Source organism: Cnephaeus nilssonii (genome assembly GCF_951640355.1).
Source record: "Cnephaeus nilssonii genome assembly, chromosome: 19".
Lineage (NCBI taxonomy): Eukaryota > Metazoa > Chordata > Mammalia > Chiroptera > Vespertilionidae > Cnephaeus > Cnephaeus nilssonii.
The window spans coordinates 31,120,961-31,144,647 of NC_137090.1; the positions used below are offsets into that span (position 1 = coordinate 31,120,961).

The following is a 23,687-nucleotide window of genomic DNA, read 5'->3' on the forward strand; positions in this document are numbered from 1 at the left end:
TTCATGAGAATTTCTAAATTCATAAGATAAGGACAGTTTGGTACAATTCAAATACATTAAAATGTTTCCCCTTTTTCTCTTTGAGAATTTCATAATAATTTTTGAATAAGAAGAAACAACTTGGTATGTCCCCAAACTTAGAAATAAGAAACACTGCCACTATTATTGGAATTTTTAATTATATGTAGCAGAATCTAATCTTGATACAGCCTAAATCCAAATTCATTTGAATCCATTAGCTAATGAAATAATATGCTCTTTCTTTCAAACAGAAGTACTGGTAAGTATAATGGAACTGAGTAACTCTACTTCAACATGAGACTTCCTAAAATTAAAAGAAGAGGTTTAAGTGTTTGGTAAGTTGACCCTCAGCCACATCCCTTGAAGCATAACAGAGTATGAACTGAAACAGAAGAAACCTAAATGTCAAAACATTCCCTATTTCCACAACAATATTGCTGAATGGAGTATTTTTAACACTTTTAAACCCTAAGGTTGATGACTGGTTTCTGAAATCCATAGAAAAAAATCTTATTAAGAGTCCAAGACTGAACCCTCAAAGTGAAGTGGGAATAAAGTATCTAATCAATACTAAACTTCTAACACTGCAGACTTTTAAAATGTAGATATCTTTCGAGGAACATTAACTTTATACAAAAGGTGACTCCTTCCTAGATTATAGTTAGCTTCCTAAGAAAATAAAATTGAAATTTTAATATTAAATTTAAATTCTAATTGGGGTAAAATAATGGCAAATGTAATTTAGAGAATAGCAGAGTATTTAGTAACTAGGCATAAAGGATTTTCCTTAAGTGTAATATGCTGAAAACTGCTGGTTTTTTAATGGTAACAATGTGTAATGAATATGCCATTACCTTTTCTAAGGTAAAGTGATTACTCTGGAAAGTGCACAAGTTTTAACAGATTATGCAATCAGTCCACTAAAGAGTGGAGCAGAAGCTATCATAAATCTGGTCTCATTTTATTAAACTCATGACCAAAATTTTCCTTTTTACATTATTTCACATAATTTTAAAAGTACAAATTGCTTTTTCAGAAGATAAAATGTAAAACAGTTTGAAGAAATCACCTGAAATTGATGCTGTTGTTTTTAAAACATAAAATCAGATAGATGGTCATTCATAAAGTATCAAAGATGTCTCTGGAGAAAACAATAATCATAGCCACTCACTAAGCAGTTTCATAAAGAAAAGGAATCCTTAACCCTAAGGTCATAAAATAAGACATATTTATTTTACCAAATGAATTCATAATTAAAAGCATAAGATGCTCATTAAAAAATGTAGCCTTGCTTGTGTATAGCCTGGGAAAATGATCCTTTCATCAGAAAGATAAAGACAAAATAATCATGTTTAAGTATTTCTTACTTCCCCAAAGGAAGATGAACATTTAAGTGGTTGATAAATTTGAAAAACTGGTTATACATAATAACCATCATGTTGGGGGAATACATTAAAATCCAACAGTTTGTATTATGTTATTTTACACAGTGACACACATAAAAAGGTAGGAGTTAAATAGTTAAACTAATATCCACGAGGAAGGTCAAAATCATTTTCAACACGTAAAAAGAATGAAGAGTAGAGGCATTAAAAAGAAGCACAAATTCTTCATGAGGCAAATGTTAAAATGTGGAACTTAAGCTCAGACACAGGAATGAGTAAGGGCCAGGTCTAATGTGCGTGAGGCATTTCATCCTATACAAATCTAAACTATATAGGCACGCTTAATGCTATAAATTTAGGGAAAAAACATGTGTTTTTCCCCCATTTTGTAGCGTGTGCACCTCTTGCAATAAATTTGAGTCAGCACCAATGACAGCTCTGCAGTCCTCCTATGTGGGACTGATCAGGTGGTTGCAGAGCTCCAGCTCACAGCAACACAATGCAGCTGAGCAGGCAAGCACAGCCCACAGCCAGAAGCGGTTGCTACTCTCCAGAACGAGGCGACCTTTAAGCTTAAGTTTCCCGGAGAAAAATGAGATGCTGATGCTGAAGACGACACTATGGTAAGATGTTATTTAAATCAGTAAAAAATGGACCTCGGAGTTTTTATTTTTTTTCTTTAAGAAAAAGTCAACCTTAGGATTGAATATATATTCAATAGCAAGTGCATGCATCAGAAATTTGCTGCAGTGTCAGTGGAGGAATTTCTTGTCAATATTCATTCACTTTGTAAATATACACATTGTTTTCTTTTAGAATCGGCACTGAGATATACAGAAAAAAAATCTAAAATGTGAGGTTTGAAAGTATGGTGTTGGTTTGGATTTTGCAAGTGCCTTAAATGCTTTGCAAGGATATATTTATCCTAAAAACACAAAGATAAATCTCTAAGTATTGCTCTAATATCTAAATAAAATCTTACCCTACACACACACATTGACTACTACATTACTGCAGAGATTGAAAAAAAGAGACACGACAGCCATTTTTTCCCTTCTGAATAAAAAGAATATTTTCAAAAACAGTAATAGCTTAAGATTCTGACTCTGTATTTGTAGAGAATGCCATTTTATAATATTAAGGCTCTGGAAATATAAATAAGAAAGAAAAGAAGGGAAAAAATAAGAGAGAAAATGCAGGAGAGAGTAGGAGACAATCTCTCTCTCCACATAGCCCCAATTGAAGGATTAAGCATTTGGACTATAAATGAAGGGGATCTTTGTTAGTTTAATCACTGGAACAATTACAAAAGGACTCAACAACAACGAGGTTTATTGAAAATTTTGCCTAATGCTAACGGACCCATGCAGATGCCTAATTGTATTTGCATATTAAAAGAAGGGTGTATCTGTTTGTTTCTAGGCTTTGATGGAATATCAGATACTGAAAATGTCTCCCAGCCTGTTCATCCTTCTGTTTCTCACACCGGGTATTTTATGCATTTGTCCTCTCCAATGTATATGCACAGAAAGGAACAGGCATGTGGACTGTTCAGGCAGAAACTTGAGTACATTACCTTCTGGACTGCAAGAGAATATTATCCATTTAAATCTATCTTATAACCACTTTACTGATCTGCATAACCAGTTAACCCAATTCACCAATCTGAGGACCCTGGACATTTCAAACAACAGGCTGGAAAGCCTCCCTGCTCAGTTACCTCGGTCCCTCTGGAATATGTCTGCTGCTAACAACAACATTAAACTGCTTGACAAATCTGATACTGCGTATCAGTGGAACCTCAAATACCTGGATGTTTCTAAGAATATGCTGGAAAAGGTTGTCCTCATTAAAAATACACTAAGAAGTCTTGAGGTTCTCAACCTGAGTAGTAACAAACTTTGGACAGTTCCAACCAACATGCCCTCAAAACTACATATCGTGGACTTGTCTAACAATTCCTTGACACAAATCCTCCCAGGAACATTAATAAGCCTGACAAACCTCACACATCTTTACCTGCACAACAACAAATTCACATTCATTCCAGATCAAGCTTTTGACCAACTCTTTCAGTTGCAAGAGATAACCCTTCACAATAACAGGTGGTCATGTGACCACAAACAAAACATTACCTACTTATTAAAGTGGATGATGCAAACAAAAGCCCATGTGATAGGAACCCCCTGTTCTAGCCAAATATCGTCTCTGCAGGAACATAACATATACCCCACACCTTCTGGATTTACCTCAAGCTTGTTCACTGTAAGTGGCATGCAGACAGTGGACACCATTAACTCTCTGAGTATAGTAACTCAATCCAAAGTGACCAAAATACCCAAACAATATCGCACAAAGGAAACATTTGGTGCCACTCTAAGCAAAGACACCACCTTGACTAGCACTGACAAGGCTTTTGTGCCCTATCCAGAAGACACATCCACAGAAACGATCGATTCACATGAAGCAGCAGCTGCAACTCTAACTATTCATCTCCAAGATGGAATGGTTACAAACGCAAGCCTCACTAGCTCACCAAAATCATCCCCAACACCCATGACCCTAAGTATTACTAGTGGCATGCCAAATAATTTCTCTGAAATGTCTCAACAAAGCACAACCCTTAACTTACGGAGGGAAGAGACCACCACAAATGTAAAGACTCGCTTACCTTCTGCAGCAAGTGCTTGGAAAGTAAATGCTTCGTTTCTCTTAATGCTCAATGCTGTGGTCATGCTGGCCGTCTGAGGGTCTGCATTTTCTGAAATTAATGAAAGAACTCCTCCCTGATGTATAGTTGGGAAAATATGCCCCTATCTAACCAGTGATTCAAGCTATATTAAGTATTCAAGAAAGCCGGTGTTACCTTTCTGACTCTGATGTAAATGAAATAACTTGTCTTAAATAAAGAAGTGCACAATGTCTTGGTACTTGCAGCTATTTTACTGTCTTAAGTAAAACTAATGCATTTCTTTTTTTAACGAAGTATTTTCTTTTTAAGGCTTCAATTTATTGCACAAAATATAAAGCATCTAAACTTTAATATGTATTTTATGTATGTTTACACTGTCAAACATTGGGTGTGGGGGGGAAATAAATGGTCTATGCTCATAACTGTGTCATTTGACTTCCTAGTCATACCAACTTAATCTACATGTTCAACTCAAAATAACCTAATCATTTTTGTCCCAGGTACAGGACCCTGGTAAAGTCTTTACAGTAAATGAAATGTTGGAGGTATCCAAGGATTTTGCTAATAAAGTAAAACTGTGGTTGCCACCCCATGAATGATTATGCCCCATCATTCTTTTACACACAAGCCATAATTGTTTTAAATCTAAATGATGTCCTGCTTCTGAGGAACTCTTGGCTACTTTACAGATTATATAATGGACAAAAGCTCTTCAAAAAGCTAGAAGACACTAGGCTTTGCATTTTAATAAGGAGAGTTTAATGGTTTTGCCTTTTGCACTTAAGAAAAGTATTATAACACAATAAAAAGTTGAGGTTTAAAGTCATGTAAAGGAATAGTTTTAGTGCATATTTAATAAACCATTTGTTAATGGAAATTTAAATATTTATAAAATTAAAAGTTTTCATGTGCAGGAGAGGAAAATTTATTTTTGCACATCGGAGATTAGAAACTGACTTACCTAAATTAAAAATAAGATTAGTGTGAGGATAAAGTCATGGGGGTCTAACAAACATGGGCAGTACTAAGGGAAGGAGGGAAAGGAAAGGAGGAAGAGAAAAAGGATGGGATTCATTTGGTGCTGCAACCAGATGATGAACCCAATAAAACAGACAACAGGACTACTGGGCATGAAACAAATCTTAACACTCCAAATCAAATTGCACTGGGACTCCCACTAGAAGAAAATCAATAATTTTCTACAAATATAAAAGGAAGCCACCTTTTGAATTAGAGACAAACATAAGTAATAGCCAAGAGTCAGACAAGAAGCCCTGAAACAAGGCTAGATTAAAATGCGAGACAGCATAACTGAAGTGGGTAAGCCACAAACGAGGTATTTAATTTGGGAGACATAAGGAATAATTTATTTGAAGCACTCCTAGTTGGGAAGAGAACAGAAAGAAATATTTATGCTCCTTCCCAAGAAATTTTAAAATTAAGATAGAATTGATTCCAGGGTTGGGAACATTTCTATTGAGACAGAGACAGACAGACACACACACACACAGACACACAGAGATAACTACCTTCTAATGTGTTCTTTTTTCTCTCTTTTTAAGCATCAGGCTTATGGAAAAATCACTGTTAAGCTTCAATACAGCAATTCCTCTCTTATGTTGACTAGTACAGTGTCACTTGAACATTTTCTCTGCACCCAGCAAACCTAATTGGTTCACTATGTCAGGGAATTTCACCATGAAGAAAAGGGGTTACTTGCAATAACCCCTAAATGGTTTTAAAATGCATTACTTTTCCAAATCGGCAAGCTGTTCCCACTTCTCCCAATCACTGATCTAGTATCTTCACCATCGCTGACAGAGGCTAATTGCTTAGGTATTTTCTACTCTATCTCACACTAGCATCTTCTAAAAAAACACATATACTGAATTTCACAAAAGGTTTCTCAGAGGTAATATCTTTCACTCTAAAGGTGCCAAAAATTAAATGTTGTCATATACGTATTTAGAAATATCTTAGAAATATGGGGGAAGTAAAATGATGAATTACATCATTTATCAGCACCTATGGATTACACCAATATTACTGACAGACATGCAGATGAAAAACTCAGGAAACTTACAAAGGTACAACATATGCCAAATACACAGACTCTAAGTCAGGTGTCCTCAAACTACGGCCCGCGGGCCACATGCGGGTGTTTTTGCCGTTTTGTTTTTTTGCTTCAAAATAAGATATGTGCAGTGTGCATAGGAATTTGTTCATAGTTTTTTTTAAACTACAGTCCGGCCTTCCAACGGTCTGAGGGAGTGAACTGGCCCCCTGTTTAAAAAGTTTGAGGACCCCTGCTCTAAGTCCTTAGAAGTATTATCTAGCCTTACAGTAATTAAATAATACTTCCTTTTAAGGAAATTATGGCTTTATTAATGGAGGTGGGCTCATTATTTGCCGCCAGGACATGAACATTACTGAGCTCCATACATATTTCAAAATGCATTAGTCCTCAGCATCTAACTCTCAAGCTCATAAGCTATACATTCGGCCCTGGCTGGTGTGGCTCAGTTGGTTGGAGCGTTGTCCCATACACCGAAAGGTCGTGGGTTCAATCCTTGGTTGGAGGAGGCAACCTATAGATGTTTCTCTGTCACAGCGATGTTTCTCTCTCTCTCTCTCTCTCTCTCTCTCTCTCTCTCTCTCTCTCTCTCTCTCTCAAATCAATACACACATATCCTCGGTTAAGAATTAAAAAAAAAAAAAAAAAAGACATCCATCCATCCATCCAACCCTAAGGCTTCTATTTTACTAGGAACTTATTTATCACCAGTCAAGAGAATTCAAATAACACAAACACAAAAGCAAATACATAAGGGATAAAGTAGTGGTGAATAGGGTGTGCACTGGTGTCAAAGGTTCTAGGCCTAAATCCTACCTCTGCCACTTCTCAGCTGTAGAACCCTGGACAAGTTAACACTGCTCTACATCACAGCTCACTTACCCTTACTTAAATGGTCACAAATATGCGCTACTCAACAATCTTCCATAACAATGCTCTGAAGCAATATAAATTCCTTTAACAAACACCAAAAATGTTAGACAAAAGTCAACCTAAAATCTGTTCTAAGATTATTACTTTTGAAGTACATTTTAAGAACTGCCACGTAAATACCAGGTATTTACAAACATAATTGTTAAAAGTAAAAAGTTATATTTCTATTAAAATTAGAATCAAGCACCAATACCTATTATAATCAGTTTTTAATGTTATTTGGGAAATTCCAGAAACAGAAATAACAGATAAAATTACAGAAAAATAGGAAACAAAATGATTATTATTAACAGAGGAAATAATTGTCTATCTAAAGCAGGGGTGGGGAATGTCTGGCCCACGAGCCAAATCATTTGGTCTGGCTCTGCCAAGGCATTAGGGGTGAGTTAGTTAAATGTTTGACCAAATATAGCAGGCTAATTTTTAAGTTGATAATTTTGTATGGCCAGCAAATGATGTTATAAATACCAAATGGTCCTTGGCAGGAAAAAGGTTTCCCACCCCTGAAAAGGATTCCTCAGGAATGCCTTCAGAAGAATAACTTTAAATAAGTAACAAAATAAATATGAAACATTAAAGGTTTTCTCATGTGCTAGCAACAAATAATTAGAAAATTACAGGGAAAAGATACCATTCATGACAAAAACAATACATCAAAATAAATATAACATTCACATGAAATGAGTAGGGCCAAATGGGGAAAGGTAAAACACAGTAAGGAGAGGTGCAAACTTGATGGAGATGATAAACAGAAGTCTCTTCATTCATTTATTTTTTCACTCAATAAATATTTATTCAGCACCTGGAACGCACCAGGCACCAAGGCTAAGTACAGAGGTATACCTTAACTCATAGTGTAAAGTTGTGATTATTTACAGTATGATTTATGGATTAAGCCAACTCTGACATTCTTATGGGATTCTTTTGGGAACATAACATGAAACACATTCATCTGGAAAAATAAACAGGCAAAAATAGAAAAAGGAAGAAATAGTAAAGGTACCTTAGCCTTTCTTAAAAGGAAACATATCGGCTATAAAAATTAAAGACAGAATGGTAGTGGCATAAAAACAGAAAGAAAGAGAACCCAATATAGAATTCTCTCATTTCCTCATAGGGTTGTTGTAAGGAAAAATGAGATAATACATGTAAAGTGCTCAGTGTTACACAACATTACTTAACACACAGCAAGCCCTGAAACATTGTTAACTTTAGAAGGGAAAAAAATCACAAATCAAAGAGGAAGGGAAAGATTCAATAAAGAATGCTGGGAATATTGGAAAACAGTCCAATTTCACACTCACTTCATGTGCTATGCCTATACAGCAAACTAAAAAAGGTAACATTAGGCCACAGCTGGTTTGGCTCAGTGGACAGAACATTAGCCCGCCCACTGAAGGGTCCTGGGTTCGATTCCAGTCAAGGGCGCGTACCTTGGTTGCAGGTTGCATCCCGGCCCCGTTTGCATCCCGATCCAGGCGTTTGGGGAGGCAACCAATTGATTTGTCTCTCTCACATCGATGTTCCTCTCTCTGTCTCTCTCCCATACCTCTCTCTTTAAAAAACAATGGAAAAATATCCTTGGGTGAGGATTAAGAACAACAACAAAAAAAACATGCTTCCTTTGCCCAGCTGGCATGGTTCAGTGGTTGAGCATCAATACATGAACCAGGAGGTTGCCATTTCGATTCCCAGGTTGCAGGTTTGATCTCCAGTGTGGGGCGTGCTGAAGTATGGGGCAGCCAATTGATGTTTCTATCTTTCTCCCCCTTTCCCTTCCTCTCTGAAATCAATAAAAATATATATTTTAAAAATAAAAAGGAAAGCATTAAAAAAGGAAGTCTTTTAAGAATTTTAAAATATTTCTAAATCTCTGGGTGAGTTTTTTTTTTTTTTTAATTAGAATAAGAAAAAAATCTCAAAGAAATCCTCAATAAATTTGTCTATATACAGAACCCTCAAATTTCTTTATGCTGAAACAATGAGCCTGATAAAAATATTCAAAGAGAATAAAGGAGATTGTTAATCAAAGCTCATAAAAACAAGAAAAATATTTAGTTTCTCAATGGATAAATGGGCAAAGGACACAAACAGTATACTTAAAAGATAGGAAGCATGGTGCTTGAAAAATATATGGGAATACTAGAGGCCCGGTGCACAAAATTCGTGCACGGGGGTGTGTGTCCCTCAGCCTAGTCTGCACCCTCTCTAATCTGGGACCCCTCGAGGGATGTCCGACTGCCCGTTTAGGCCCGATCCCGGTAGGTCACAATCCAGGACTGCTGTCTCCCAACTGCTCACCTGCCTGCCTTCCTGATTGCCCCTAACCACTTCTGCCTGCCAGCCTGATCACCCCCTAACCACTCCCCTGACAGCCTGATTGATGCCTAACTGCTCCCCCTGCCAGCCTGATTGCCCCTAACTGCCCTCCCTGCAGGCCAGGTACCCCCCCAACTGCTCTCCCCTGCAGGCCTGGGTCCCCCCCCAACTGCCCTTCCCTGCAGGCCCAGTCACCACCAACTTCCCTCCTCTGCCAGGCCTGGTTACCCCTAACTGCCCTCCCCTGCAGGCTTGATTGCCCCCAACTGCCCTCCCTTGCAGGCCTGGTCCCTCCCAACTGCCCTCCACTGCTGGCCATCTTGTGGCGGCCATCTTGTGTCCACATGGGGGCAGCCATCTTGTGTGTTGGAGTGATGGTCAATTTGTATATTACTCTTTTATTAGATAGGATAGCCAACACATAATAATTGAGAAATAGAAATAAAATGTGGTACCATCTCATGATTAAATCAGCAAGCAATTTTAAAAGATGTAATAAAGATCAATGCTGGGGAAGACTGAAGGAGTGGCCACATCACATATTATCAGTACAACTCTTTTGGATAGCAGTTGGCAATTGTGATGAGAAAACAGCTCCACTGAGTTGCTGCCTAGGCAGTTCACAGTGTGATAATCCTGTATATATGCAGTCTAAACATTTAAGTAAGGACTGAGTTCAGAGTTCCCACCATAAGTTCCCACTTTGCTTTTCCTGACACAGCTTTTAAAATAAACACTTAGAGATGAGTTTTCAAAAATTAGTGATCACTACCCCAACCAACTTATAAGTGCCTGCTATCCTGCCTGCTCTGGTGACCTGAGATGGAGAAGTACTCTTCATCCGGGTGATTGTGCCCTCCCCACCCCATGTTTCTGATATTTGTAATAAATCTTGTGACTTAATGGAGGGTGGAGGGAGTTAATCGGGAAAAAAGGAGGGGGACATCTCTAATACTTTCAACAATAAAGACAAATTAAAAAGCAAAACAAAAAGAAAAAAGAAATTTTGTGACTTTATTTCCTGTTATGAGAGTACTAGAACTGAGCTCTCAAATAAAAAACACCCAGGGTTTTCACTTCCCCAAGGTGGGACCTGGGATGCTGAGGGAGCTACCTGCTGACTCTGTGTGGGTGTTTTGTGCCTCCTCATTCAGCAGGTCATAATTTGCATATTCTTAACTTAATACACCAGCTAATGGGTTGGGGGGAGCAACACAACAATGATTAAATACCTGAAAAAATTTAACCTTTAATGTAGTAAATTCTAGGTAAATCATAGCATTCTTTCTAACAGCAAGGAAAAAGGAAACAATGCTAAATATCTACCATTAGGAAATTGGTTAAATAAATGATGATCTACTTGACAAAAATATTATGTGTCCAATAAAATATTTATGAAGAGTTTCTTTTAAAGTCTGAAATGTGGAAAATGTAAATACTATAAAGATAAGCAAAAAAATATAGGATATAAACATACATCTTTATAGAACTATGTATAAAAACAACAAAAAAGAGAAATATACCAAAATGCTAATACTGTGTACCAACTATTTTATTAACTGCTTTGTCCTTGAAAAATGTAAGAGATCTAAGAAAAGAATTATTGGAACAGCTGTCCAAGGGATTTAAGGCTGAGTAGGAGAATAAGAAAATGAGAAGACGCAAATTGAACTGTAAATAGGTAGGGGTAGTCAATCAATACACTAGAGCCATGGTCGGCAAACTGCGGCTTGTGAGCCACATGCGGCTCTTTGGCCCCTTGAGTGTGGCTCTTCCACAAAATACCACGGCCTGGGCGAGTCTATTTTGAAGAAGTGGTGTTAGAAGAAGTTCAAGTTTAAAAAATTTGGCTCTCAAGAGAAATTTCAATCATTGTTCTGTTGATATTTGGCTGTTGACTAATGAGTTTGCCGTGTGTGTTACTTCACTAGAGGGTCTCATGAAGTAACACAGAAAAGTACTATCAGAATTCTTGGAAGCACATCTATATTGAATTAGCTTACTTTAGCTCTACCTGGTCATTGTTGTCAGGACTATTCCCCATCTAACCAGACAAGCTCTGCTCTCTCTCTCTTTCTCTCTCTCTCTCAAAAACCTTCAATAATTTCCAATGTCTCAGAATAAAATCTAAACTCTTAATATGGCTTACTGCTTCCCTTTACAGTATCATCTTAAAATGTTTTGCTATTTTACTGTTTATTTTAAACTAAATATCTTTTTTGCCCTTCTAACCTACTTCTCTTGCCACCAGGCTTTCATAGATGATGCATGTCCTCTTTGGTTCGCTCCCTTCCCTCTTCTTCCCCTAGAAAACCCTTATTCATCCTTTGTAAAAAAAAAAAAAAGAAAAGAAAAGAAAGTGTTTTTATTTATTTTAGAGGGAGAGGGAGAGAGAGAGAGAGAGAAAAGAAGAAGAAGAAGAGGAGGAGGAGGAGGAGGAGGAGGAGGAGGAGGAGGAGGAGGAGGAGGAAGAGGAGGAGGAAGAAGAAGAAGAAGAAGAGGAGGAGGGGGAGGAGGAGGCGAGGGAGGAGGAGGCGGAGGAGGAGGAGGCGGAGGAGGAGGAGGAGGAGGAGGAGGAGGAGGAGGAGGAGGAGGAGGAGGAGGAAGAAGAAGAAGAAGAAGAAGAAGAAGAAGAAGAAGAAGAAGAAGAAGAAGAAGAAGAAGAAGAAGAAGAAACATCAATGTGGGAAACACCAATCAGATGCCTCCCGCATGCCCCCTACTGAGGATCAAGCCCACAACCTGGGCATGTGCCCCAACCAGGAATCTAAGAGGCAATCCTTTGGTGCATGGAAGGACACTCAACCAACTGAGCTGTACCAGCCAGGGCCTCATTCATCATTTTCATTTCAGTTTAAATATCTCTTTCTCCTAGGAGTTTAGTTTTTTTGACCATTTTGATCTGAATTTATAAATAAAAGAATGAATTAATACAGGTCAAAGATGTGTCTGGTGGGCTAACAATGACCTCTTTAAGACAGACTATGTCAAACCTCCAAGTCTTATTCTAGAATCTACGTTTCTTCCATTAGTTCAAAATTATAGCTTCACAGTCCAGAGAAAACAGAGATCACAGAAAAGTTAAGAATGAAAGAGGATTTGTTTAGGCTGATGGTGCTTGTCATATAAGAATTAGGTCTGGGCAGTGGAACAACTGTTACCTTTGGAACAATTTCCAGAGAAAGGTTAATTCTAATATCTGTGAACAATTTAGTACAGGTAGATTTTTCAGGGGAATGAGTCAGGGAAACAGAAACAAATGCCACCTCAATATGTCAATAATGTGTTAAGCAGATTAGTTTGCTTCACACTTTGAAAAACTGTGGTATAAAGTGAGGTTTTTAAGTAGCTCAACTTTTAAGAAATGCCATTTTGGTTCAGCAGCCCCAACTCTGTTAAACATGTTTAGGAACCAGTTGAGACATACTCAATACACCCATTTATCTCTTCTATAAACCGTGGCCTGATAGTCTGAATTTGTTGGAAATTATTGATAAGCTCAAAGCACAGAAATTAAACATACACATACACAATAAAAATAGCAAAACTGCATAGTTCTTTTTAGATAAAAACAATTCTAAAGCACATTGTGGTTTAACAGAAAGAGCATGAGGCAAGGTTTTGTCACCTGTGTTATTCTCCTGGGCAAGTAATTAAATGTGTCTTCTGGTAAAAATCTACATAGTTAAGAACAAGTGTTCCATATGGGAATTTTAAAGAATAGATTAAATCATGTATATATTTCAGCACTTTGTAGGTGCTGCATAAAAATTTTAAATGTTACTGCTATCCCTTGTTTAAGAGATGCTTGGGTAATTAACAAGATCAAAAATAAAAATGATTGAACCCAAATTGGTACATAATTCCCTTGTATTTGCCCTCTTCAGTCATACTTAAAATAGCTAGTGATTTATTCATCCCATGGGAAATATAATTTATCAGTAAAAAATTAGATATCTGAATATTTCACATGGGTATCTCAAAGTCAAGTATCAGATAAATCTGAGGAAATACTCAATACCGGGAAATGTGGATTTTCACTTTGTGTTATTTTGTTGCCCATAGTCACAGTTCAAACAAACTGAACACTCAGGAAGGCTGCGGGAGTTCAAATGCCTGTCAAATGCTTGCCTCAAGCCTCAACAGAAAATAAACTAAGATGTAATGGCTTTTCATTGAGACCGAAAAACAAAACACAAAGCATCATTATGGGAAAACAAGGATGCCATGCACCACAATAACCACTGGGAAGGCTTTTGTTTGCCAACCAAAGCCTCAGCAACCATTATTGCATCTGAGACACATATAGTTTAAGAGTAACTGGCACATGGCCACATTCACTTCCCAGTTCTATTACTTCGACATGAGTAACTGAACTGTATTTCTTCATACCAATGACAAATAATTAAAGAAAGCAAATGAATGTATAAAAGTAATTTCATCTATTTATAGGCTCTAATATTTCCTGATGGTATGGCTTTTCTACAGTGACTACATAAAATCTTTCTTGCTTTAACAAAGTATATTTGGATGAAGTATTATGACTCCCTTGCCCTGACACTAAGTTAAAAAAAAAAAAGCTGTATGGTATTAAATATGAACTTAAGAGACTAACTGTACAAGCTAAAGTGTCTTTAAAATGTATTAAAATTAACCAAAGGATCAGAGGTCACCTGGCACTAGTAAAACACCTTCATATATTAACTATGAGTTGAATATAAATTGATTTTAATCCTAAATATGTGATACATCTAAATTTCTGTATTTTTCTTCAAAGCAATCATGCTTGACTCATTAAATTCGTATTCCAATGAACATATCATTACTGAAAACATCTTTGGGTCCCTCCTTTCAAATATTACTAAGGGCCAGTTTATAAGTCACACAAGGAAAAAAAAAAACCTCTTCTAAAACAAAAAATAGTATTATTCAACTTGTCAAAAATTTTTGCCTTGTTTGTAAAAAAAAAAAAAAAATTACATGTAATTTTTCTATCGCATTTAAAAAGAACATGTTTCATTTGACAGTACTTCCAAAAATGTATTTCCCTAAAATGTTGTGCTAAATGGCAGCAGCGTTTGAAGTAAGTGCATCATCACCTCTAACAGTGACTCTTTAGAAGGAAACAATGTTCACTTGGCTGTATTTAATCTTAGATTCCTGTTTTAGAATTTTCCCATGTTGTTTTATGTAATCAAACCTTGTAAGTATATCTCAAGATTATTTCTTTTTAAGGATTATATACCTACTAGTAGCCCATTTGCAGGAAGAATCCTGCAAATGGCCACTGCAGAGGTGTGCGCTGCCGAGGCATGCGCTGCCGCCGCTGTTGCTTCTGCCGCGCCTGCACCCACGTGCCGCTGCCAACCGGCCCGTTCCGCCCCGCTCCGCCCCACCAGGGCTTTCCCTCTGGCAGCCACCTTGCTTTCCGCTTTTCCTCCCTCTTCCTTCTAAGTTGTCTTCAGTCTTCACTCCTCCCTCCCTCAGCGTATGCAAATTAACCGCCATCTTTGTTGGGTAATTTGCATACTTGTTCTGATTGGCTGGTGGGCGTGGCTTGGGCTTAGCGAAGGTGCGGTCAATTTGCATATTACTATTTTATTAGGTAGGGTCTACTGAAAGAGGTGAACCACAGTTGATTGAAAAAACAACTGTTTTTTCACAGCAAGAGATGGACTGCAGCCACTTACCATCTAGTACTTGTCAAGCCATAACCACTAGATTAATCAGTACATATCAATCACTAAATCATCTTTGATGAGTAAACCGAAACCTTGTTTCACTTACATCCAAGGCCACTACACTTCTCTAAACCAAGTATCACAAAAAAATAAAACTACTCAAGAAATCTTCTGGCTCAATTCAGAACTCCAATTCTAATCACTCTTCTAAATCAAATGTTCTTTTTTCAAACTATAGTCATGTGTACCTATAATTAAAACTGGTGATTAGTTTTAACACTATCACTAAATGATTACATATATGCAATAAGGAAAAGTTAGGTTCCTTTATTAAGTGTTCTATAAAATGCCACATCCTCTGCTAGATTCTGTGTGTATCCATAAGAAGAAATCTAAGACATAGGAACTCCAAGTCCAATAAGTAAACAAAAATTATATTCTGTGCACCCCATGTTCGCTGCAGCATTATTTTAAATAGCCAAGACATAGAAACAACCTAAGTGTCCATCAATAGGTGAATGAATAAACAAAATGTGGTATACAATGATCCAGAATGTTATTCAGCCATAAAAAATAAAACACTCCTGCCATTTGTGACAATATGGATGTACCCGAGGGCATTATGAGAAGTAAAATAAGTCAATCAGAGGAAAACAAATACTGTATGATTTCACTTATATGTGGAATCTAAAAAAAACCCCACCCAAACCAAAAAACAGAACTCATAGATACAGAGAAAAGATTGGTGACTTCCCAGGGTGGGGGTAAGGGGGTCTGGAAGGGTGGGATTAATGAGTAAAGGTGGTCAAAAGGTACAAACTTCTAGTTATAAGTAAGTCCTGGGGATGTAACGTATAGTATAGTGAATATAGTTAGTTAGTTATATTGTATATTTGAAAGTTACTAAGAGAATAAATCTTTAAATCACAAGAAAAAAGTTTTTTAACTCTATGTAGTGATGGATATTAACTAGACTCTTTGTGGTGATCATTTTGCAATATATAGAAATAGTGAATCATTGTGTTGTATACTTAAAACTAATATAATGTTATATGTCAATTATATCTAATTGAAAAATAAAGAAAAATCATATTCTAACATGGTCTTTGTTAAATAGTAGTTAAGATTTGCAGGGGCTTAATAAAGAGTTATTTATCAAAAATTGCCTAAAAAGACAGACAAGAACAAGTGTTGGGTGGGGATGTAGAAAATTAGAACTCTCATATACTGCTAGTGGAAATGTAAAATGATAAAGTGGCTTTGGAAAACAGTTCAGCAGTTTCTGAAAAGATTTAACATCAAGCTACTATATGACCCAGCAATTCTGCTCCTAATAAAATAAAAAAACCTGCCCACTCAAAAACTTGTACATGAATGTTCGTATCAGCATTATTCATAATAGCCAAAAAATGGAAAAATATGCTCGAGTGAGGCTTAACAAAAAACAAACAAACAAATCAGATTTTAATAAGTACTCTAAAAGCATGAGGTCCTAAAATGACTGATGTGAAGAACAGAGGTAGGGAAGGCTCATATCAAAGGTGCTGCCATCAAGAGTTAGACCCTGAAGGAAGGACAGAATTTTGAATGAGGAAGAAGTACTTTGGGCAGGTGGGGAAGGATGCACAAAGATATAGAGGTAGAAGGTATTTAAGGGTCTGAATAATGGTGAATGATTTTTGTTTGGGGGCATTTGAGTACTGGAGAGATCAGAACTTAAAGTTTTACTTAATTATCATCAAGAGGCCTGTGCACCTTAAAATCAGTAAGAAAAAGAAGAGAATGAGCAATCCAAGGTTGGAGAGCCATTTGGCTAGGTAATGATGCAATTAACTGAGAAAGAGATTATGAGAATATAACATGGTAGAAGAATAGGCAGGGGAAAATGTTGAATTTTAAGTAATTTGAGATCCAGGTGTATGAGGCATCAATAAAGAGTTATTTGTGCATTATCTTAGTACTCTGATTTATAATATCAACTCTGGTTGCTAAGAGGCTTTTAATGTTTACTTCTTAGGTATGATCATGCTAACCTCCAGTTGTATATAAGTACCATATAAATAGGATTTAGCTAGCACTGGCTCTATTCCTTTAGGAGAAAAAAACAAACAAAGCAAAGCAAAACAAGTGAGGAACGTGTTCCGACCTGTACTTCTGCCACTTATGTAGCAATTTCCTTGTATGTCAATGCCATTGTTCACAGCCTGCAATTTTTAAAGGGTGCCTGCCAATGTGGTAATACAATCCAACTTCCCTGTACACTAGTTATTAAGGAAAAGGAGTGATCAAAAGATGAAATTCCTTTTAAAAGTATACTTAAAGTGGTTCAATGTTGGTGGTTTAATGTATTATAACAATCTTTGTAAACTCAGTATGAAAGTATCACTTTCATAAGCAATCCTTAGTTTTATATGAGTAAAATTTAACCTTTTCTAAAAGGTGATGTTGATTATGTACTAGAAATTACATTATGGAACGTTATATTCCTACTTCAAAATAACCATAGCCAGAAACTACCCTATAAACATATATACAAGATGCTTTAGGGAAAACACAACATAGACATCTACCTCTAATATACTTATTTGATTTTAACTTATGATAATCACAGCAGGCAAAATAGTGTATATTTTTCTAGTTAAGAGTCAATCCAGTGAAGAAATTCATAATGTATACATGGATAAGAGAAATAAAGTGGTATTCACTGGGTTCTTGAAATAAGCAAGTAGTCTTTAGAAAGACTTGACTTGAATTCCTTGATCTCTGCCAAAGTCCATCTGTTTATACCAGTTGTTTAGAAAACACTCAATAGGATATTTCCAAAGAGCAAATGGCAGGTCAAGTTTAGAACACGTGACTTCCTCTCTTATTATATTTAAACAGCACACAGTGAGTAAGAAATCAGATTCCACAAAGGACACTGGAGAAAGCCTGCATTCTTCATCTTCAAAGAAAAAAACATTGAAAGGTAAAAAACTGCCATTTTCTCAATGACATATTAAAACCAAATGTAACTTTTAACATATATTATATTTTTAGAATTAAAATTTGAGCTTTAAGTTTAAAAATAAAAGAATAGTTAAATATGCTCAACATGGGCCAGTTGCATTATCTGAAGTGTGGCAAGGCATTAGAGGTAAATACAGGCTAAAGGAAATTAGCTGTAATTTAAAAAGGGCTCACTATTAAACTTTTGGTGTTTGTCTGTACTATGTCTTCACAGTTCACTTCTAAAATACACTAGACTAAGACTCAGATTCAAGTTCTAGTTCTGGTCATTTTTAGATATGCATCCTCAGAGGATATGCTTTTCTATCTGAGCCCATTTGTAAAATGAAAGGGCTAATTTTGATCACTTCTAAATGAACCAAAATGGTGGCATTTCCCCAGTGATGGGAAGAAGGTTCCTTCATTTTTCTCCACTTTTAACAAAGCTATTAGTTCTTAAATTTGTCATTCAAGTCTTAGACTAAATTTCTGTAAATATTTTGAAACAGGAAAATGATGTTCAAGCTATCACTCATCAGCCTTTGCCTTCTGTCTGTTGGTAACACTTTTGGGACAACGACTACCTCAAGTTCTATGGAAGTCTCAAATTCCATGAGTTTGAGTTCTGAGGCAACTACAAATTTTCAAATGACCTTAAAACTCAAGAGAAACCCGAATACTGAGGCAGACCTGACTACCAAGGCCACTTCAAATCACCGAACGTCTCTGAATCCCACAATGAGTCCAAATTCCAAGACAAACCCGAATTCGAAGACAACCTCAAAGCCCAAGACTCTGAAAACATCAGTGACCTCAAAGACACCCACCACCATGAAGATGACGACTGTGAAAAGTGGTGGCACCACACTGAATCCAAAGGACAACATTCACTTTCTCTTCTATGTAATATTTTTGCTGTTTTGTGTGCAATGAAGCTGAAGTGGACTTGAATTGTCTGCATTCCTATCTCAGTCCTTTATCATCTGCACAGTAGGAAAATCAAATTTATTTCAACTTCCTTCTAGGAAATTATCATTATCCTAGCTTAATTTAGTTGTTTGCAAATTTTAATTGTGTAAGCTTAATTATTACTTTAATATGACTTCCTTCCTTATAAATGCTTTTAAAAAGCACAAAATACCAATGTTTGCAAAATTGAATTGAAAATTAGATCTTTGCATTAAAAGCATAAGAGAAGAAATGATGTTGGTGTTTAACCAAAGTATGTTTTTGTGTATGTGAGAGGAATGGGGGTAGGGAATGAAGAGTAATGTGTATTGTTCTTATATTATTTTATTTTTTCAGTGCTCTATGAAATAATACACCTGTGTCACTATATTTCATGAATGTATAATAGTAATATGTTATTAAAATAAAAATGATGCTTATTCTGCTAATCTTTGTAATGCATTACATCAGCTGCTCCAATGAAAAGATTCTCTTGCTTTGAGTAAACCTTTGTTTTGTATTTCAAAAGGTCATTTGTAAATCAGATGCCTAGAATTCAGAATTCTTCCTTATAGAAAGATGCCACATAACTATTGGTGAGATTTTTATGCTATTCTACAAAGGTTAATCTAACTCCCAAACCTCGTATTGAATTTTAACAGTGATAATAACCACCCTATTAACAGTGTAGTTGTTAAGGTTTGAAACCCAACTCTGATTCTTTACTAGTTGTGCTACCATGAGTTAAATACATAAACCAGTGGGATTCCCAAACAAACTTCGGTAATAAACTGCCTACAAATGGATCACTTGGGGTGCCTGTTAAAATATATAGATTAGGCTCTACCTTTGATATTTTGATTTGGCATCCCAAAGTAGGGCCGGGGAAATGTTTGTTTGAATTCTCCAGGGCATTCTGCTGGCTAGGTTTGGGAATGACTAGCAACTGCTCTAAGTTTCAGTTTATATACATGTCAATCACTGTTATTAACAATACCTCAGAAAGTTATTGTAAGGGTTAAATGAAAAATTATGTAATATGCAGTTTGTCTGATGCAGAGAGAGCACTCAGTAAATGTTAGCTATTACTATTACTACCACCACCCAAGAAGCAATTGCCAGGTATTTCAGTATTCAAGAAGACGACTCTTCATTGTAACTTTTAAGTTTTATATTTTTAATTAGAGGCCGATGCACGAAATTTGTGCAAGAGTAGGCCTTCCTTTCCCCGGCTGCCGGCACTGGCTTCCCTCTGGCACCCTGGACCCCGGCTTCCCTCCGGCCGCCATCAGGCACCTGGGACCCTGCTTCCTTTGCAGCCCCGGCTTCATCCGGAAGGTCATTGGGTCTAATTAGCATATAACGCTTTTATTATAAATTATTCTTACAAAATAATATGTGCTCTTGGCAACAAGTCTAACAGTACAGAGATATATAACAAAAATATTATAAATGGTTCTTTACCTCCTCCAATCAGACTCCCCTGAGATAATGTGAGCATTATTTAATATGTATTATTGCTCAGTCTATACCTCTCTCTCTCTCTCTCTCTCTCTCTCTCTCTCTCACACACACACACACACACACACACACACACACACACACACACTCTCTCTCTACTCTGCACCCTGTATGTGTCAGAATCATGCTTCTGGGTCTTTTGAAAGCAGCATTAGAGGACTTCTGTTACGTTTGCCAGCACAGAACCCATTTTCCTCATCCTGATATTGGCAATCCAACTTTCCCTTGGGAAACCCTGCTCCGTAATCTTCTCTTTCCAGTTCATGCAATTTGAGTAGGACTGGCTTCCCCACTTAGCTCCAGTCAGGAATGGGCACATAATTCAGACCTAGACAACCATGAAATTCCACCACCTCTCCTCCCCTTGCTATAGTGATTGCCTCAGGAATTAACATGTGACTTAAGCCAGGCCAATAAGACCAGCACTTTTGCTGTAACTACTAGGAAACAGGTGTTTTTCTACTGGGTTGTTAAGCTGGGAGAACACAAACCACTGTAACCAGTTTAGGAAGAGCTGTTTAAGAATAAAATCAACACAAAGGAAGTAGAGTCAAGAGACAGAGAAGACAGATGTTCTCCAGGTGACACAGTTCTAAGCACTGCATGTAGTCATGCAAGAAGCCAGTCCATCTCTTGATCTTCTTAGGTACATGTGTCAACTGATACTCCTTTTGGCTTATACAAGTTTGCAAAATAAACTTTAACATATTGCATATTACTCCATAATAGAGACTATCATCATTTATTCAATAATTTCCCTTTTGAAACATAGTTAAATGGTTTTCACCTTTTCCCCCCACTATAAACAACACTGCAACAATTGTCCTTTTGTCTTTATGGCACTTAAACTACCACAGGGCAGGAGCATAAGTATATGAGAGCAAATAGCAAGAAAAGGTTAGAAACTAACCAAGGTCAAAATTAAGGAGCCCTTTCCTTGCATACCTGAATTAACCTGGGCTTTATACGGGGAGTCAATGGTGCTATGTGACACACCGAGAGAGATGAGATTAGTTTTGTGGAAATATCCTCCAGAAGCAACGTTAAGGTGAACTGGAAGTAGTTATCTGGGGATTAGGAGTAGGAGAATAATGCTGCATTAGTATAGGTAAGAGCTAGTAAGAGAATCTCCGTGATGGTAGTGGGGAAATGGTTTCAAAATACATCTGCAAGGTACCTAAAATTAACATTAAATAATTAAGATCCAAAGAACAAAAACACACACACACACACACACACAAAATTGAAACACATACCTAAAGACAGCTCCCGATGAAGGAATAGCACTAGGTAGTCATTTTGAATCACAAGACTGCTGGGCTAGAAGCATGTTCTTGACTTAGAGAGCCAGAAATCTACTACCTAGCCAGTACCTAGCATTAAATGCTTTCCAAACAGAGATTTATTTTTTTAGCTGAACCACAGTTCCTTTCTGGAATCTGAAGTGTGCAATACTGAGGTAATAAAGGAGTTATTACTGGAGCTAAAGCTGAAAGGATACATAAAGAGGAAAATCATGATGTAGAGTTGAATGTGAAGTCAAGAGAGAGTCAAAAAGTATGACGGGCAGCCAGTTATGCCTCCAACTGGGCAGAATCTGCCTTTTTTTTCTTTCTCTTCAGAATCTACTTTAATGCATGTGTTTCCTGAGGCCTATCATCTTGAGAGAATGACTTCTTTGCAATAGTAAAGGCCTAACTAAAACAACTTAATTGATTTGTCAAGATATCATTTCTAAAATCAAAATGTAGTAACTGATAGTGAGGAAGGTAAAAGAAAGAGGGAAGAATTTTAAATGATTAGGGTTTCTAGAATGGGAAGAGATGGGGATGCTATTGAGAAAGAGAATATGGTGTGAAGAAGTTGATTTAAATATACAGTGAATTAAGTTTTGGACATGTCTGTGGACTATCTGAAGGAGACTGAAATCCACAGCTCAAAAGACTAACACATGGTAGTCTAAGTCACAGAATCACAGCAATATCAAAGAGAACCAAGTGTTCTCTGACAAGTTAGCGCTACAGACAAGGCCCTCACTACCATCTGGCCTTGTCTGTGGAGGAACGGAGCTCTCTGCTCTGAGCCACGGTGTGCTCTTCTGTCCTGGAGCTCGGGCTCCCCACCAGATGAAAATGAGGCCAGGAAGAGCTCTAGGTCTAAGGAAAAACTGAAAGGATTGAAAATCTAAAATTGGCAGCAGAGTCATAGTTTCCTATCTGCCTCTCCCATGAAGATTTTGTGACCTATAAAATTCGGTACAGAGTATATTTGAGGTTTTCTTTTATTTTTCTTACTAGTGGCCCGGGAATTAATTAGAGGAAATATTTTAATATTGCTATTTTGTTTCCATCTCTCCATGCCAGTCTCTCCCAGTCTCTGTCTCTCTTTGTTTTTCTCAGCAGTCCAGGCCTCCCTGCCTCCCTCTCTCCCTCTTCCTCTTTCCCAGCTGGGAGGGGGAGGGGCCAGTGGGGGCAGCTCCACCCTCTCTGCCTGCCCTGGGGCCTCATTCTGAGAGAGGCTCCCAGAGCCAGCTGGGAGGGAGGGGAAGAAAGGGAGAAAAGGCTGTGAGCTGGTGGGCGCTGTGTGTATCTGTGTGTGTGCTGTTGTGAGTGTGAGTGCCGGCCCAGTCTCCCCCGTCCCCGTCCCCGATGCCACAAGTCCCCACCCACCGGAGCCTGCTGCATACGCAGCCTGGGCATTAGGTCGAGCCTTCAGTCGTTGTGGATGTTATGGACCCTGGCTCTTTATATATATATATATATATATATATATAGTGTTTGTTTTTCAATATGACCCTGCTGCCTACGATTATAAGCTAATAAGCAGTACAGCTGGGAATCCTCAGCACCCTCAAGTCACTATATTAGATAGGTTTCCTGAAAATCCCACTGATTTAACCCCAGAGGGTGTATGCATCAGGCCCATCCTATCTTCATTTGGCCTTTCTAGATCATTATAGAGAAGGGACACAATCTTACAGTATCTGATCCTGAAGAAAATGCCCTGTTTTGAGGTTTCTGAGAAATCTTTGCTACTTATAAACTAGTAAGAATTTAAAGAGAGAGGAGGACACACATCTATTTACCTCTCTTACCAATGTTTCACTTTTCATTATTTAGCCAAAT

At 37.3% G+C, this 23,687-nt stretch overlaps 2 protein-coding genes across 11 annotated transcripts in view; one reads left to right on the forward strand and one right to left on the reverse strand.

The window, feature by feature from the left end:
* NF1 (neurofibromin 1) overlaps positions 1 to 23,687 on the reverse strand; it is a 232,559-nt gene that overhangs the window by 67,288 nt on the left and 141,584 nt on the right. The window lies entirely within an intron of this gene.
* Positions 33 to 23,687, forward strand: part of OMG (oligodendrocyte myelin glycoprotein) — a 411,522-nt gene continuing 387,867 nt past the window's right edge. Inside the window, exon 1 of the mRNA XM_079799249.1 lies at positions 33 to 6,413. Within this exon, the coding sequence (XP_079655375.1) occupies positions 2,835 to 4,154 (1,320 nt within the window). The 5' untranslated portion in view covers positions 33 to 2,834 and the 3' untranslated portion in view covers positions 4,155 to 6,413. The remainder of the gene's footprint in view (positions 6,414 to 23,687) is intronic.